General features: G+C 46.3%; 1 protein-coding gene across 1 annotated transcript in view; it reads left to right on the top strand.

Annotated features, from left to right (window-relative positions):
• Positions 1-17941, top strand: part of Frmd4a (FERM domain containing 4A) — a 314400-nt gene that overhangs the window by 165933 nt on the left and 130526 nt on the right. The window contains exon 3 of the mRNA XM_032884487.1: positions 7758-7852. Within this exon, the coding sequence (XP_032740378.1) occupies positions 7758-7852 (95 nt within the window). The remainder of the gene's footprint in view (positions 1-7757; positions 7853-17941) is intronic.

The raw sequence follows: 17941 nt of genomic DNA on the forward strand, positions 1-17941 counted from the left end.
CAGGCATCTTGGCATCCATCTATAATGCTAGTGTTTCTGGAGAGAGCCACAGTTTCCTTTGCCGGGCGCGGTGGGGGGGGGGGATTCTTAGTCTTATTAGTAAAATATTTTTAAAACAGGCTTCAAAGGAAGTTCAGAGATGGTTTCATTGAAATTTGAGAGAAAAAACCTACAGGGTGTGTAAGTTGAAAATCTCAGGAGCTGCCAGGAATCTAGGAGATGGGGTGGGTGTGGGGGGCGTGTGTTTTAAGTCAAACATGGAGATAAGAGAGATGATGAGAAAGTCCAGTGTCAGGGAGGACATGCTCAGGCTGAAGGCCCCTGTCAGGGAGAGCATGCACGGGCTGGAGGTTCCCGTTTGAAGGGATGGGTAAGACGTGTGTAGGGCGAGGCTGTCATGTGTGTTCCGGAGACACCTGCTTTCGGGTTAATGTTAAGTCCTAGGCGAAGGACTGTACCAGGAATACAGGGCTCAAAATAGAGAGACGTCTTGTTAAGAGGGGAAGAGCCCTCCCAAGAGTGGGGGGGGGGCTATAAACTAAGGAAGGAACCAGAAGCACTGGGGTTGGGGACCTGAGCCTTTACAGGGTGTTGACATAGCACCCACTTCTCCCGTTTGTATTTTGCGCGTGCTCTGGTATTTGGATGAAGCCCTAGTGGGAAAGGCCTGTCTTCTTCATACTGACTTCTTTCTCCAGTCATACAAGAGTTCAGGAAGGCCGAGGTAGGGGGAATTCCAAGTTCAGGGTCAGCACATGGGAACTCTAGGTCAGAGAGTCAGCTGAGATGAGGACAGCCTGCCAGTGCCATGTAGCCCACTGGTGACCAGTGTAAATGGTGACAGGAATGAAGAACTGAAATAATATCGACTGGTGCGATACTCACTTCATACCACACACTGCGGTTTGCATAAGCCGTCCTTCGTTTAACCCTCATGACAGCCTGACAGCCTGTGACCTGGCTATAGTCATTATCGTCATTTTACAGGAGAGGGGGCTAAGGGGCAGTGGGGTTAAGCAACTTGTTCCAGATGGTTTAAGGAAAATGAGGAATGTCGAGAGACAAGATTTACTAACTCGAGGGGATTTTTGAATGAACACGTACAACTTCTGCGAGGGCCGAGTAGCTTGTGGGAGGGGAAGCAGTTTGATTTGATCGTGGCGTGAAGAAGAATATTCTAGAACCTTTCGTGCAACTAAATCCAACCCATCATCTGACAGATGAGAAGGCAGAGGACACAAGTTTCCGTCATTTTGTCCACGGTCATCCGTCTGGAAGTGAGTGCCTGTCAAGTCCAAAGTGGGTGCTGTAGATGCATGTGCAAGATGCATGCCCACACACGAGGAGGCCAGAGGTTGACACTGAATGTCTTCCTCGCTTGTTCCCGACTATAATTTTACCATAGGATCTTTCACTGAACCTGGAGCTCCCTTATCTAGCTAAGCTGGCTGAAGGCAAGCCCAGGGTGTGTGTCTACCTCCCCAGCCCTGGGGTTAGAAGGACATGCCGCCATAGCTAGCCTTTAACACAGGTGCCGGAAATCCAAACTTGGGGTCCCATGCTTGTGTGGCAAGCACTTTACCAAGTGAGCTTTTCCCAGCCCCTAGTGCTGTTTTGATCATGGCAGCCACTTAACGCCTCCTGGAAGAAGCAGGAAAGTGCTGGAAGAGCACAGGACCTAAACAGACACCTTAGATAAAATAAAGTGACTATGCCTACGGGAGTCAGCGCCCTCAACCTCACATGCGTCTGTCTGCGTGGTGAACTCAGAGCAACAAAGACTCACTGCCCCCCCCCCCACCACTGACATGAGGTAGCTGTGCAGGTGTCCCAGCTCAGTTTGGGAACATTTTTAGCACCGTGGTGGCTCCAATGTGCCAGTCATGAAGAGTACAGTTTTTCCAAGGAAAGTCGTTATTAAGAGGGAAGCAATATGACAGGGAAAACAGGAAAATCCTTCCAGTTAAAAGGGTAGAGAAGCCAGTGAGAGAATAGAGTTAAATACAGGCTGGGAGAAAGCCCATCTTTAGTTCGCTGACATCCCCACCGGCCCGCCCAGTGACCCTGAAGAAACTGGCATAGCTCACCAAGGACACACGGGGCTTGCTTTGCCTACGATGCCTTCAGGCCTCTGCCCTGTTTGTCCCATCAAACTCCATGGGGCTCTGGGGCTCTTTTTCTGGCCTCTCTCCCAGCCAGATCCCTGCAAAGCTCCACAAATGTTTACAGCACCAGTAATTGGCAAATTACAATCAGCAGGATTCTATAAACATCCCTTCCGACTGCAGAACAGCCAAGGTTTCTGCCTAAAAGGCAGGCAGTTCACTCCAGAGGAGCTGAAGGAACTTTCAGGATTGCCGGAGCTCCTCAGTCGCCATCCTGTCAGGGTGGAACGTTGTCCTCCTCTGCAGGATTGGGGAAGTTAAGGCGTTGATGCCATCGACGGCCCAGACCTCATGGAGACGCAGTGACAGAGTCAGGCACGACGCACCATGGTGCAGAGATCACGAATGACCTCGCAGTCTCAGTAGAGCAGCGAGAGGTCCTGGATTCAGGGGGTGGGTTCTGCTCTGCCTCTTACGATGAAAGCAGAAGCTGGGCTGTTGTTTGTCACCTTGACAACTGAAAGACACGTGTGGGGGTTCCACGAAGACTTCAGACAAACAGTTGCAAACTCAATGTCTTCTAGACTCTTCTGGCATCTCCCCATCACTGATCTGATCCCTCTATTTTTATTTTTTTATTATATGTGCGTTTATGTGTATAGATACGTGTGTGTTAGGATTTAAATCTCGGCCCATGCCCGGACAGAAGATGCTCAATGGCCATGGTTCCACATGGTAGAGGTTTAATGAAAGAAGAGTAGGAGAGAGGAAAAGTGGCCAGCCATGGCACATGGAGGGGGGATGGAGGCAAGAACAGAGAAGAACAAAGAGCAAGAGGGGCAAGAGAGGGTAAGAGGGAATAAGAGAGAGAGGAGGGGGCAAGCAGCCACTTTTATAGTGTCAGGCACAGCTGGCTGTTGCCAGGCAACTGTGGGGCGGAGCATACCTGGCTGCTGCCAGGTAGCTGTGGGGGTGGAGCTTAAACAGAATACCAACAGTGTGTGTGTGTGTGTGTGTGTGTGTGTGTGTGTGTGTGTGTGTGTGTGTGTGTGTGTGTGTGTGTGTGTGTGTGTACAGGTGCATGTGCACGCACACACACAGATACATGTGCATTTAGAGCCTGAAGATCAACCTCCCATGTCAGTCCTTGGGCACCTTCCATATATATATATATATGTGTGTGTGTGTGTGTATGTATATGTATATGTATGTATATGTATATGTATATGTATGTGTGTATGTATATGTATATGTATATATGTATGTGTATGTATATGTATATATGTATGTATATGTATATATTATGTATATGTATCTGTATGTATATGTATATGTATATATGTATGTATATGTGTATGTATATGTATATATGTATGTATATGTATATGTATATGTATATATGTATGTATATGTATATGTGTATGTATTTTTTTGTGAGACATGGTGTCTCACCTGGACTTGGAGCTGGTCATATAGTGTAGCCTGACTGACCTTGAGCCATAAGGATCTTCCTGTCTGTGTCTCCTGAGCCTGAATCACAAGCAGGAACCACCGACCCTATCTTTACTCCTCCATTTTCCCGTGGCTACCATTTTCTAGTTTCACAGGAGAGAAGTTAGTTCATTCCATACAATGGACGTCTCAGGGTGCTGGGGTCTATTTTCCTTGCTGCGCTCCCATTGGTTGGCGTGACTTTTTTTCTTTTTAATTGATAGTCGTCTGACAGCGTCACAAGCATATAAAAAGCATTCTGGTTGCTTGCCCCACACACGTTTTAACTTGCCTTCTGGAGACCAAACTCAGGTCCTCACGGCTTGTGAGGCGGGTAAGTACCTCGCAGGCTTGTGTCTCCCCAGCGGGAGTGTCCTCATGGCGGGACTTTTCTCCCCTTTGGTCTATAATGCTACTCATGAAAAGCAGTCAGTGGTTCCCCATGTTTCAGCAGATATTCACCAGAGAGGGACAGGTTTGTCATCCTCCTCCCCACCATGCTGTGGCTGCTCCAGCTGTTTAGTGGCATAGTGATAAGAAGAGGTCCCCACGAGGCTCCCAGAGGGCAGCCAGCCATTGTTCATTGCGTCGTGAAGCTGGGAAATCAGAGGAAGACTCACATTAGCTAAGTGCACGACGATGACGTATAGATCTGTAATGTCGGTGTGCTGGTTCAGACCCAGCGTTCTAGCCCTCACCCAGGCAGTTCCTTGACGACCCATGATCCTTGACCTCTTACCCAGGAAGTAGTAAAGTCGGCCCAGGCAGGATGCAGAGGAAGATTACCACCTTGAGGAAAGCTAAGGCTTTTGTTTGTTTGTTTGTTTGTTTGTTTGTTTGTTTTTTAGATTGGGGTAAATACACATAAATTTATCATGTTAACCATTTGGTATATTTACAATCCAGGGGTGTTAACGACGTGCACAGTGTTATCGAAGAATCACCACTGTTTCCAAAATGTTGTGAGAAACTGAAGCAGAAATTCTATAGCCATCAAGTAGTAACCTCCCCGTCCTCTCCAACGCCTGGCAACCCCTGTGAAATCACATGGTCTTAGTTACTTATACAAGTGAGATATGTTACCACTCATCATCTTTTTAACATGGCTACTTTCAGTTAGTCTGGCTTCAGTGTTTATTCATGTAGAATCTATCTGAATTTTGTTCCTCTTCAAGGCTGAGTAATATTCCACTGTGTGACTCCTGACTTTGTTTTGAGTTCTGGCTTGTAAAATTGGGAACAGCGTGTATGCTATCTCCAAGTCTTGGTTGGTGTCCTCTGTCATTTAGATAGCGATGGCAGGTGTAGAAGCTCTCAGAACTGTGTCTGGGATACAGTAAGCCATGCCTCAGAAACTCCTGTGCAGGGAGGGCATGACATTATAAGGCGGATGTAAGTGAATGTCAACTGAAGTTGTTCCATGTGTCCATTTTTGTCATTTCAAGGGTCTTAACTGGGTGAAAGAAACAAGTATTCAATGACTATTCAGCATGGCTGCCTTGTACATGTCCTTAGCGCCCTTCCTGCACACTGCATTTTCTCCTAACCATTTCTACAACTAATGAGTACCTCTCACCTACTGAATACATCTATATATAAAATATGTATTTTCCAACCATGTTAGTTATTTCCTATTGCTGTGATAAAACACTCTGACGAGAGGAAAAAATGAGAATAAAGAGTTTATCTGGGCTTACAGTTCCAAGGAGTACAGTCCATCATGGCAGGGAAGCCATAGCAGCCGGGATCATGAGGCTGGCCTAGCAGTCATGAGGCAGAGAGATCACATTTCAAGAAGCAAAGAGTAGGACCAGGAAATGGCTATAAAACCTTAAAACCTACGTCCCGTGCCATGTGCCTCCACTTTCTAAAAGCTCCATGACCTTCCCAAATAGTATCATGAGGCGAGGACCCAGTGTTCAAATACAAGTGTCTGTGGGGAACATTTCTCATTCGGACCACCACACTGAGCAAAGATGTCTGGAGAGCTTTGAGATGTTGTTCCCAGAGAGAGAGATCTCATGGCTGTCCTCTCCATAGTTCACAAGAACCCACAGTAAGTACTTTTTAGTCACACCTCGTTTTCTAATGTCAGATTGACCCAGTGAGACCGCCCGGTCCTCCTCCCCTCTCCCCACCCATCAGATTTGAACCCAAGTGACTTTCTTCCCCCACCCACTAGACTTGACGTCAAATGACTTTTAACATTTGCAAAAACCCAAATCCGTTCCAAGCGCTGAAGGAGTCTTGCTGGCAAGGACACTAAATCTAACACAGGTTCCCAGGACAATTGAAAAAGATAATCCTCAATCAAAAAAAATAAAAAGATATTAAGATTTACTCTTGCTGTATAACCCAGGCTAGCCTTGAGTCCCCCCATTCCTCCTTACTGTAGCCTCCTAAGTGTTGGGGTTACGGGTATGTGACCCGGTGCCCAGCTCAAAATACTCCCAGAAACAACAAGCGTCACAGATAGACTGTGGCTACTTTTAAAGGGGTGGCAGTCATTCTGACGGGTAAATTATAATCCACTGCATTATAAAAGCAGGGAACTTGCTGAGTCACTGCAACCCATAAATTAAATGCAGCCCAACGTCTTCTGGGAGGAACAGAGGCACGTGCAGCCCAGCGCATCCCACGGCACGTGCCCGAGCTTCAGAGCTCAACTCTTGCAGCGTCTCTCATAATTCATTTGCAAAGCTCTGGGATGTGCCCCGTGCATCACCCCCCTGCATTCACAGTGCAGACTTCTTCCTATCAGTGAAGAAAGGTTTGACATCCAATCTTGAATTTCCTATTGGTTTAGACTCAGGTTGCATAGTGTGCTGGGAACGGAAGCAGAGAGCATTAGAAGTGGTTGGTGCGTCACGGTGGCGTTTCCCACAGGTCTCTCATTTCCAGGGAAGGAAGTGTTCAAACCCATGTGGTTCTAAGTGGTTTTCACTTCTGAGCTGATGGCTGTTGATGGAGGAGAAGGCAGAATCAACTGCTTGATCTCCGGGCCTGTGTCTGCCCTGCACAACGGACAATCTCATAGGATTCTGAGGTTAAAGATGTGTAGAGTGCTTAGCACAGTACCTACCACACAGAGAAGACACACAGTTCTCGACCTACCGTGTAGGTCAGTGTAGGGATGTTAAACTTGACAGTGGTACAAATGCAGTCTTCGTTCAGTTAAAAGTGTGCTTTAAATTTTGCATCTGGATCTTTTCCCTGAGTCAGGCTATGAGGTACGATCTCTTCTAAGGATGCCCTAAGCCGGAGCCCCCAGTTATCCAGACAGAAGCAGCCACACTGGGGCAGGTGCGTTTAACCTTTCGTTGTAGCAAGACAAGGTTGTCCAAGCTCCAGAAACTTGCAAGTTAGTTACAAGCAGGTGTTAAGTAAGTTTGCCATTTTGTCTTGGTTTGCATTCCGGCTGCCCTGGAGCTCACACCTGTAGCAATGTGTTGCTAAACTCTGATATTCATATTAAATGTTTTTGGGCTTAACATTTTCCAATTACACTGGGTTTATCAGAAAGTAACTTTAGCCTAAGAATTCGAGGGTCTGCCTATGTTTGCTAAATAGACCAATTAAACAAGAGGTTTATGCTGTCAGAGCAGCATAAGGTGGGAAAGGAAAGTCATCAGGCTGGATAGCCCACTAAAGACAAAACTGCCATTTTTTTGACAGAACCAACCCTACATACATCTGCTGCCTGGACCTTTGACTTGGCTGTTTAATACAGCAGTGTCTTAGTCTGTTTCTTTCAGTCTTTCTCTCTTCTTCCCTCCCTCTTGGCTTCCTCTCTCTGTTTACATCATGTAGCCCAGGCTAGCCTCAAACTTGCTATGTAGCAGAAGATGATTGTGAACTCCTGATCCTCCTGCCTCTGTTTCTCCTGCAACCCCATGAAGTATTCATGTACCGTGACAGCCAGTTTTATGCTGCTCTGATAATTAAACACAGGGCTTCGTGCACGCCAGGCAAGAACCTTCCTTCCAACTGAACCACACCCAAGCCCCTCTTTGGGTTTTACAAAAGTCGTTTGTGTTTATGTAGTGTGCCTGGGTTTTCAGGTATTTCACTGAGAACATGCTATAGACACAAGGTGACGGCGCTTGGCCGAGTGAAAATCTCTCTCAGAGTTAATCTCCTCCCTCTGTGCTCTTCTTCCAGCCCAAGCTTTTGGCTAAGGAGCTTCTTGACCTCGTGGCATCTCATTTCAACCTGAAGGAGAAAGAATACTTTGGAATAGCGTTCACAGACGAAACGTAAGTGCTGCTCAGAGCCCACGGACCCCAAACAAAAGAGCAGAATGTGAAATCACCCTCGCTCAGCTGTGCACAGCCAAATCGGCTGCGGGCCACTTTGGTCCCGTGGGGGCTGCAGGGTCAACCCAAGTTCACCATCTGAATTTCAAACGCCGGAGATCATGCCTGGAGTGGCCAAAGGCTACATAATTAGATGCTAATGTTACGAAGTTATATTAGGTCAGTGTTCTTTAACCAAGCAGACTTGTGTTCGGATGAATGTCTGAAATGTTTATTTTAAAAAAAAAAAAAGAAAAAAGGTAGATCTCTGTGGGTTTAGTCTTCATGAAGGCTAAAAGAAAATCTCAGGAAAATAAACGTTTCTCTCCAGTGTTGGAGTGACAATAACAGGAAGGGGACTTGGTGATAAATTCAGGGTAAGAGATGACCTGGGCGGGTTCGCATTCTAAGCTGAAATAGAAGACAAAATGAAAGTTCATGTAAAACCGTGATGTAAAACTGTGCTTGCCTTCAGCTACCTTCCAGCTTGGGTCCATACCATCGTGTTTTATAATAAAGGAAGGGATTGGTTCACTGAATGATTTTTATAATAAAAATCATAAAAAGTGTGTTTTATAATAAAGGGAGGGAGGGGTTCACTGATTCCAGCTTGGGTCCATACCATCATGTTTTATAATAAAGGAAGGGATTGGTTCACTGAATGATTTTTTTTCTCTCTCTCTTACTGTACTGTTACCAAAGAGTTCAGTGACAATCAGCCCGAATTCTTAGATAAGAATAAGCTAAGGCCAGGGGTGGTGGGGAGGGTGTGATTGATCAGTGAAGCATTTCCTAGGCTTGTGTGGCCCTTGGTTCCACTGGAACTGGGTGACAATTGTCTAAGGGACATCAATAATTCCTTGGCACGAAGAATGAAATGAGTGGGCCCAAGGCTGGAAGTCTATTAAACAGATGCCTAGACACCTCCCCCCTTGTCTTCCCACAGTTTCTCCTCTCAGTGTTTTCTGGGAACGAGAAATAGCCCTCTCAGAGAGCCTACTCTCACTTTCTGTGGCTGCCCACGCTCTTCAAACTCTGCTTCCCAACCCCTTGCACCAGGAAACAAGACAAAACAATAACCTACTTTAAACCTGGATCTCCTCTGTCTGTATCCATGTCTGCATACCCCCCACATCTTTAGACTCATGAGCACAGTTTCCTAAAATGCTCAGGTGAGGTTACTGGCTGGGAAGGCCAGTACAGTCAAGACCCTAAGAGTGCAGTAGGACCATTGAAGTAGGATGAATTCTGAGGCAAGAACAGGCAGCCTCTGTTGGTCAGTGGGAGAACGACCTTACCCATCTATACTTGGCTGTGGTTGATCTTGGAGGTCTGTGAGTTGACAAGATGTCCACATATGAGCCCGAGGCCTTAACTTCAATCAATCCCCAGAGTTTAGGTTAAAAAAATAAAAGCCAAATTTGCTCAACTACACATGCAATCCCAACATAGGGAAGGTAGACGTGTATTGGAAACTCCAACCAGCCAAGAATCAGCCATGAACTCAGACAGACAGAAAAGCTCTTCTTTGGGAATGGGCAGGAACCCAGGCTAATCAGTCCTTCACAATTTCTTATAGCTGTTAAAGGTGAGGGGACAGTGTGGCCACCTGAGGATAGTCTCTGAGTCCCAGGCCCACGGAAAGGAATTTCTGTCACAGTTAGGCATGCTCACAGCAACAGAAATGGCAGGCATGAACATTTTACAGGTAGATGCCTTGAAGCGAGCAGTGAAAGCATACAAACATTTGAAACGACAATAAAAACTCTCCTTTCTTGTCAGGCAGAGCGGCACATGCCTTTAATCTCAGCACTCAGGAGGCGGAGGTGGGAGCATCCTTCTGAGTTCCAGGACAGCCAGTGATATCTAGAGAGACCGTGTCTCAAGAACAAGACTAACTAACTAATAACAATAATTATCTCTTAGCAAACAGGATCTACTGTATAACCTTAAGATACTCGGCAAGTTTTTGTCTTCCTGGGACACAGAATGTGAACAGGTTGGCAGAAAGCAGCATACTCAAGTAAAATTTTAACTCGTTGTAATTCTGCACACTCCTCTAGTTTTTAGACAAAGACTTCCAGTAGGCTATCATAGAATAAAGTAATACTTTGATTTTGCAGGATACACAGAGAGAGAGAGAGAGAGAGAGAGAGAGAGAGAGAGAGAGAGAGAGAGAAATTGATTCATATTATTTCTTCAGAGACAAACTGACTTCCTGGGCTCACTGCCTAGCCAGCTTACCCTACTTGGCAGTGAGAAACCTTAGCTCAAGAAATATGATGGGGGGCTGGAGAAATAGCTCAGGAGTTAAGAGTGTTTGCTGTTCTGCCAGGGGACCTAAGCTTGATTCTCAGCACCCACACAGGGGGACTGACAACCATCAGTACCTGTAGCTGTAGGAGATGATCCGGCCTCTACAGACACCCACGCATACATGCACATAAAGGTAATAAAGAAATTAAATTTTCCGAAAGAAAGGAAAGAGGTGAACAGTGACTGAGTAACAAAACAACAAAACCCAAGCTATCCTCTGACTCTCTCTCTCTCTCTCTCTCTCTCTCTCTCTCTCTCTCTCACACACACACACACACACACACACACACACACACACCCCACACATGCACACCTGCACACCTGTACACACACGTGTGCACCCCACATACAAGTGACATTTGGGCAATGCTGTGTCAGAAGCAGTGGAAAGTGTGAAGCCCCTTCTTCCTTACAACCTCTGTTGAGAATCCCCAGAAGCCTCCTAATTACCCTCCGTGCTGTCCCCACTGATTGGAAGGAAACCATAACTCTCAGTTAATCACAGCCCCATTGTTCCCATTTCCCAAGTAGGGTTACTCCATTCAAGGAGACGATGAACTTTGGACAGTCCCAGTTAGACTTCCTGTCAGAGTCAACAGGAGTCAAAGAAGGAGCATGTTATCTTAGTCCAGAGAGGAAGAAGTCTGTGTGCCGAGGAGGACAGACCACAGCCCTGGTAGCCAAGAGCAATTGACTGAGTGGATGGATGGATGGATGAAAAGGGAGAGGAGGGCACAAAAGCCACACCTCAAAGGCAGGAGGGGCACACCCCAGAATCTGATAGCTATCCTATAGGCCTATGTAGCTGGGAGCTGAGCTCTCTGGATTCTCTGCTGGTCGGAGAGTCCACCTGGGTGTCTGTACCTTCATTCTTGTATGCACATGTACAGAAGCCCCTCTTGAGAGAAGCATCATGTTCCCCATAGCAGGAACTCACAGCCAATCCACCTGGCTGGTCTTGAGACTGCACAGGCCCCCAACACCTCCTCCCAGATCTGAGTGTGATGGTATCTCCAGCCACAGCACCAGTGGCTGGCCACCAGTAAGGACCCACGAAAAAGAATTAGGCCACCTGTTGGTCTCCGAATGAGGACTGGCAGGTGAGCCTGGTGTCTAGGAGAGATGCTGCAGGTGTCAGTTCTAGAGAAAGTCGAGCCTCTGAGAGGCTAGCAAGGGAGCTAGACCACCTGGACAAGGACAAGGGTGAGTTAGGGGACAGTCCTTCACGGCCTGATAATACCTCAGCCTACATACATCTCTGGGCCTCTCTGGTAATCAGAACCTTTCTCCTTTTCATTTTAAGAAAGGGAAGCACAAAGGTTGCCCCATGATGTGCCTGGAGGCACTCCTGGTCAGTGATTCTATGTCCAGAAGCATGAACTCAGCTTTCCCTCTGCCCTTGCGTGCCAAGCAAAGCTACCATGACATCGCCCTGCCACGTGTGTGTGTGTGTGTGTGTGTGTGTGTGTGTGTGTGTGTGTGTTGTGTGTGTGCTATAATCAAGCCCAGAACCTCAGGCATGCCAGGCAAGTACCATAACCACAGAGCCACATCTGCATCTCTAAAGGAAACATTCTAATAACTGTGTTCTGATTGGGTATGCCTGCTCCCAAGGTGTTTTTGTACACATGAGTGTGCACCCACTGTACTCTGTTTTACACACACACACAGAGAGAGAGAGAGAGAGAGAGAGAGAGAGAGAGAGAGAGAGAGAGAGAGAGAGAACACAACAGTAGTGTTGCTACAAGTTGCAAGCCACTCTTTAAGTGTGGGGTGTGGGAAGGCTGAGGAAAAGCTGGTGCTTCTGGACACAGAAATCACCAACAGAGCAGGCCATACCCTCAGGTACAAGTTTAAGGGTCACCATTGTCCCTTCCTGGGGCAGCAGGGGTGTCCAGAGAACATAGGGCTCTCGGGTTATAGGCTGTCTGCCACCCTGTCGGTGTGAATTCTGGTGATGATGTTTTGTGGAGCCTAGACAGAGCCCTCAGAGAAAGAAAGAGAAGGAAGGAGAGAGAAAGAGGGGGGGGAGGATTGGAAGTCTCTCTAGTCCCCCCCCCCTCAGTCATTGGTATTTATTTATAAAGTACCACATCCCCCAGTGTAAAACTTCAGGCCCAAGAATACTGAATGCTGTTGGTCACCAGTCCACAGCATTGATTCTGACCCTTCCTTCTCCGTTGTTACTTCATTTTGAAGCTTTTTTATTTGGAAATAATTATAGAAGAGCTGCAAAGACCTCACAGCCTCCCTCTACCTCCCACCCAGCTTCCCTCCCTCATGGCAGCGTCTGGCAAACACTTGCAGCTCCATGATGCAAGTCCGAAGCTCGATGAGCTAAGCCATAGGCTCGACTCAAATGTCACCAGGGTTCCCATGAAATTTCCTCCTGCTTTACAATTCAATCACCCGTAGTCACTTTCAATTTGCACTCACTCTTGTCCAAATCAACAGGGTGACAGGTGGCATTCTTCATCCCCCGTTCCCAGTTGTGATGGACTGGGCAAAAGAGGGCGGTTTGGACAGCCTGGAGACTTTCAAAGGACCTGGGAGAAATTTGATCTTTAAATGGTGCTTTAAAATTTAGATGTTTTGTTTTAGTGTGTGTGTGTGTGTGTGTGTGTGTGTGTGTGTGTGTGCATGCGTGTGTGTGTGTGTGTGTGTTCATGCAGTATCCACAGACGTCAGAAGAGAAGGCATCAGGTCTCCTAGAATAGTGGCTGTCAACCTGCAGGTCCTGACCCCTTTGGGGTCACTTATCAGCTATCTTGCATATCAGATATTTATATTATGGTTAATTACAGGAGCGACTTCCAATTATGAAGTAGCAATGAAATAACTTTATGGTTGGGGGTCCCCACAACATGAGGAACTGTATTAAAGGCTTGCAGAACTAAGAAGGTTGAGAACCAGTGCTCTAGGAGAGCGGGCCTTACAGATTGTTTTAATCACCGTGTAGGTGGAAAAACCAAACCTCAGCCCTCTGCAAGGGCAGCATGAGCTCGTAACCACTGAACCATCTCTCCAGCTCCTTAGAATACTCATTGACACATGGCTGGAGCCAGGGTTCCTTTCCACCTTGGTGACATAGTGGAAGAACCCAAGACACTTTAAACTGACTGCTTTGTCCTTGTTTTGCTTTTTCCTTCAAAGATCCCTAGTTGGTTCTGATGCGTAGCCAAGACCTAAAGCCCTGTTCCAGGGCCAGGAATGTCTTCATGTCCCCTTGACTCAGATCCATGAGCACCTGATTCCACTAGAACTTGGACCGTCAAGGACCAATACCCACTGACATATCCCAGGGACCTGAGACACTGTACAGGGGCTACGTTCCTTCCTGCCACATGGTAGAGGGGCTACTTCTGAAGTGACTGGACCTATAGAACTTAAGTTGCAGGATCTATCTATGTGACACAGGGCAACAACAGGATAGCTCGAGAGGAGTCCTAGTGAGGATCCAGTACTGATAGTGTATAGTGTAAAACTTAAACAAAACGTTTAAATGCAAACATTTGTGGAAGAGAAGGCATGCAAATCCTTAACAAATTGCAAAAGGGCCATGCCCAGCAGGCTGAGAGTCAATGCCACCAAGTTCAGATTTAGTGCTCCCTTCTGCACAGAAGTCAACCGTTTAGCTTGAGTACTTTCCTAGTGCCCCGAAGACCATGTGCTTACACCGCACCTCAAAGAGAAACCTGCACAAATTAACTGAAATTAAGAAGAATTCACTTCCTAAAAGAATTAACTGAAATTTTCATCTATCCACCACTGGCATCCAGAGAGAGTCCTTTTTATATTTCATTTCTTAAATACTTGCATTGCTGATTTAATTCCCAAATTTTGATATCTTTAAGTCAACAGCTAAGAGAAGACAAAGGATCCTCTCTTAGAAACCAAACACTAAACAACTTCAACCAAAATAAGCAGTCAGCGTCCCACGAGTGGAAATAATGATCGTTACTGTAATTAAGTTCCTGTCTCCTGTCCCCAATTTTATGAATTGCTTATCAGATGGTATAATTGAATATCCATGTTTTTAAAACAAAAACAACTTTTAAGGACTGTTTAGACAAAAAAATCAAGTCAGCCATTATTGTGCAAGTAATACAATGCCTTTTCACATGCTGGTTAAGACAACGAGGGGCTCACACCCCATTATTTCACCATAGGACCCCTTGAAGCTTAAGGACTTACATTCCATCCCTCCCACAAATGTTTGCACATAAAAGTTTTGCTTAAGTTTTAGAGGGGTCACAGCACTCTGAGGCCACCGTCCTAGTTTAAGAACACAAAAGGCAGTCAATTGGAGATTGTTTCTTTCAACTTCTTGTATCACAGTTTTCTCCCATTCGCGTGTGTGCATGTGTGTATATACACATGTGTGTCTGCGTAAGCCAGGAGACAACCTTAGGAATACTGTTCGCCTCCTTTGAGTCAGGGATCATTGGCCTGGACAAATAGCCAGCAGGCCCCAGGGATCCTACTGTCTCTGGCTCCCCAAAGCTAGGTTTACAAAAGCACCCCATCACCCTGCCTCCTTCTTGTCCTTCCTCCTCCTCCTTCTCTTCTTTTTCTTCTTCTTCCTCTCCTTCTTCTTTTACTTTCTATTGATTATTTGTGAATTTCCCATCATGCACCCCAGTCCCACTCATCTCCCTCTTCTTCCATATCTGCCCTCCCCCTGGCAACCGTCCCCCAAAGAAAACAAAACAAAATCTCAATATGGAAGGTGTGTGTCAGCGTGTCAACATGTGTCACACAGTATACCCTTTTATCCACACATCTTCACTTACAAATGTTCATTGCAATGAATCATTGGTCTGGTTCAAGGCCTCTGGCTTCTTCTACTATCAACGCTGGATCTTTACCATGACTCCTCTCAGATATTCTGTTGTTACCCGGTGTCATGGAGATCCTACAGCTTTGGTTCTGTAGGATCAGCCCCTGCAGAAGTTCATAGATGGAGTAGATGTTGGGGTGGGCCAACTCAAAGCCCTGGATCTGGGCTTGGGCAGTAGCTGAGTTGGTCAGCCCACCAGCCCTCCTGCTCCCACACCCTCAAGGCCAGCTCTTCTGAGATACCCACATGACTGCCTCCTTATGCGGGTGCTGTGGATTAAAGTTGGTCCTCATGTTTGCGTTGCAGCATTTTATTGACTAAGTCGTCTCTTGGTGCCTACGTTGCCATTAATTGAATTGCTTGATTGGTACAGGTCCAGGGGTTCGATATTTACCTCAGTAATGAATGTCTTGTTGGCAATTCACCTGTGACCCACTACCAGGCAGGCTGGCTCATAAAGCATTCCCTAGCCTACCCTGCTCTACGTCCCTTCTTACACGGAATACACGGCATTGGCTGAGGCATGTGCAAAGTCTAGTTGAAGCCACAAGTTTATCTACCACTTAAAAACAAGCGGAGTTCAAAAGCAATCTCTTATCTTGGGAGCGAGACCCAGCAGCATTAGGTCTGGGAACATAATTTACTTAAACTGGGCTCGGGGATTCCATTCATTAACTCCTAGACAGCAGGACAGCGAAAGTCAATGGCGGTAGCCTACCATGCCCGGGCTGTCATACCTGCTTCTGGGAACGTGACATTTAGTGGTCTTGACAGCCTCCGAGACGAGCACTCCACTGTCACACACCAGAGCAAACAACAGCACCTTGTGTTGAGAGAAAAGCATTGGAGCGTAACTTTAGATGGGTGTAGCTCACGCAGATAAGAAAGGACGGTGCTGCTTGGGAGGTCACTTCAGTCTTTTCCTCTCCAACCCCACTCAGACTGGATGAGCAGAATTAATTCCTTCAGAGGACCTCAGACCTGGGGCAGGAGCATTGGCTGTACATGGTGGTGGTCACTAAATCTATAAGAAAATGGAGAGATGGCTCAGTGGCTAAAGCGTTTGCTCAGCAAGGATGAGAACCAAAATTGAAATTCCCCTGGAACCCAAGTAAAAGCTGGCAAGCATGAGGACTTGCTTTATGCCCAGCCCTTAGGAGGCAGAGACGGGGCAAGCCTGCTCTCTAGATTAACTGGAATCAGCCAGCTCTGATTCTGTCTCAATAAACTGGAAGGCCTCCTAGAAAGACATCAACCTTTGGCATGAGCATGGGCACACATGAATGTGTACCTGCTCACACATGTGAGCTCAAATACATGCATAAGAACACATACACACAGGGAATGTGGATCTCTGGATTATATGGTAAAACTGATGCATTTGCTTTCTCCTTTTTTTAAAGCTTTATTTATTTATTATATGTGAGTACACAGTAGTTGTCTTCAGACACACACAGAAGAGGGCATCGGATCTCACTACAGATGGTTGTGAGCCACCATGTGGTTGCTGGGATTTGAACTCAGGACCTCTGGAAGAGCAGTCAGTGCTCTTAACCACTGAGCCATCTCTCTAGCTCTGCATTTGTTTTCTTAACAACAAAATTGTTTAGCATCTGCTTTTGGCCACAGAAAATGCAGAAATAACTGGTCTTTGGCACCGGTCAGTCCCACACTTGTATTTTAGGAGTAGTTAAAATTCACAATCTAGGAGACATTATGAACTAAATCTAAGAGAGATGGTGCATGGGAGTGCACACATCAACTCTGAATGCATGTAAATGCTGAGCGGCCATCAAGGCTTGAGAGGTAGAGACAGCTGAAGCAAGCTGACTAGCTAAACCAGACAGATTAGGGAGAGACTATTACAATACGTGTAGAGGAGAGTGATCAGGGAAGACACCGGACATCAGCCTCTGGTCTACACACTCACACACAAACATGCATTTCCACTACACACGTGTGGACCCTACACTTTCTAACACACACTCATGCATACACACCCCACACACAAGCACACATATGCAAAAAGAGACCTTTTGAAGGAGCCTGACAGTGACATATTGGAGCAAACGATTTTGTGTTAATAAAAAAGGAAAGGTAGAAGCCACTAGAATCGGTGGCCTCCGGTTTCTAATGTAGCTTCCCAAAGTACACATCCTGCTTGACTCTTTTCTATGAGTATGAGGGGACTCCTAGCTAAATTGATATTCCTGGACCATGCTTGGTGAACTTGTTTATTTAGGAATCCAATCTATTAAATGTCTCCACAATCTTCCCTTTGAAAAGCTCCCAGCCCCACCCCCCTACCAGGCCACACCTATAATAATTCCAGGCTCTGGGATTGAATCAGTCTGGGAAGTGCAGTAACAGACATCATGGGCTGTGGTTTATAATCCCAACACAGTGGAGGCAGAGACAGCAGGGGCCCTCACCATTCATTCTGCCTGATGGTTGAAGACTAGATAAGGAAGTCAGAGAGACGACATTTTCCCCCAGAAGCAGTGTCTCAGCCTAGGGCTATCCCCACCTCCTCGCTCTCTGCCTCTCCCCATCTCCATACATTGGTTTCTAGTCAGTCTAGATGAGTATCAAACTAAAGCAGGACATTGTGGCACATGCAGGTAATCCCAGCATCTGGGAGACAGAGACAGGAGGATCATAAATTCAAGGTTCTCATGGTCAATGTCATACATTGTCTGGATGAGACACTCAATTTTTTTTTAATCAAACCAATATTCAGCTAACAACAAAAACATTTCCCTATGGACACATCCCCTGCAACACCCCTCTCCCCAAGCCTGTTTTCAGGGGCTAACGATTAGTTTGTGTTTTCTAGAGTTTTACACAGATAGAATCGTGTCATCTATACACTTTTCAAAATCTTTCATTTAAAA

The sequence above is a fragment of the Rattus rattus genome, chromosome 14, assembly GCF_011064425.1.
Source record: "Rattus rattus isolate New Zealand chromosome 14, Rrattus_CSIRO_v1, whole genome shotgun sequence".
In the NCBI taxonomy this organism is placed as follows: domain Eukaryota; kingdom Metazoa; phylum Chordata; class Mammalia; order Rodentia; family Muridae; genus Rattus; species Rattus rattus.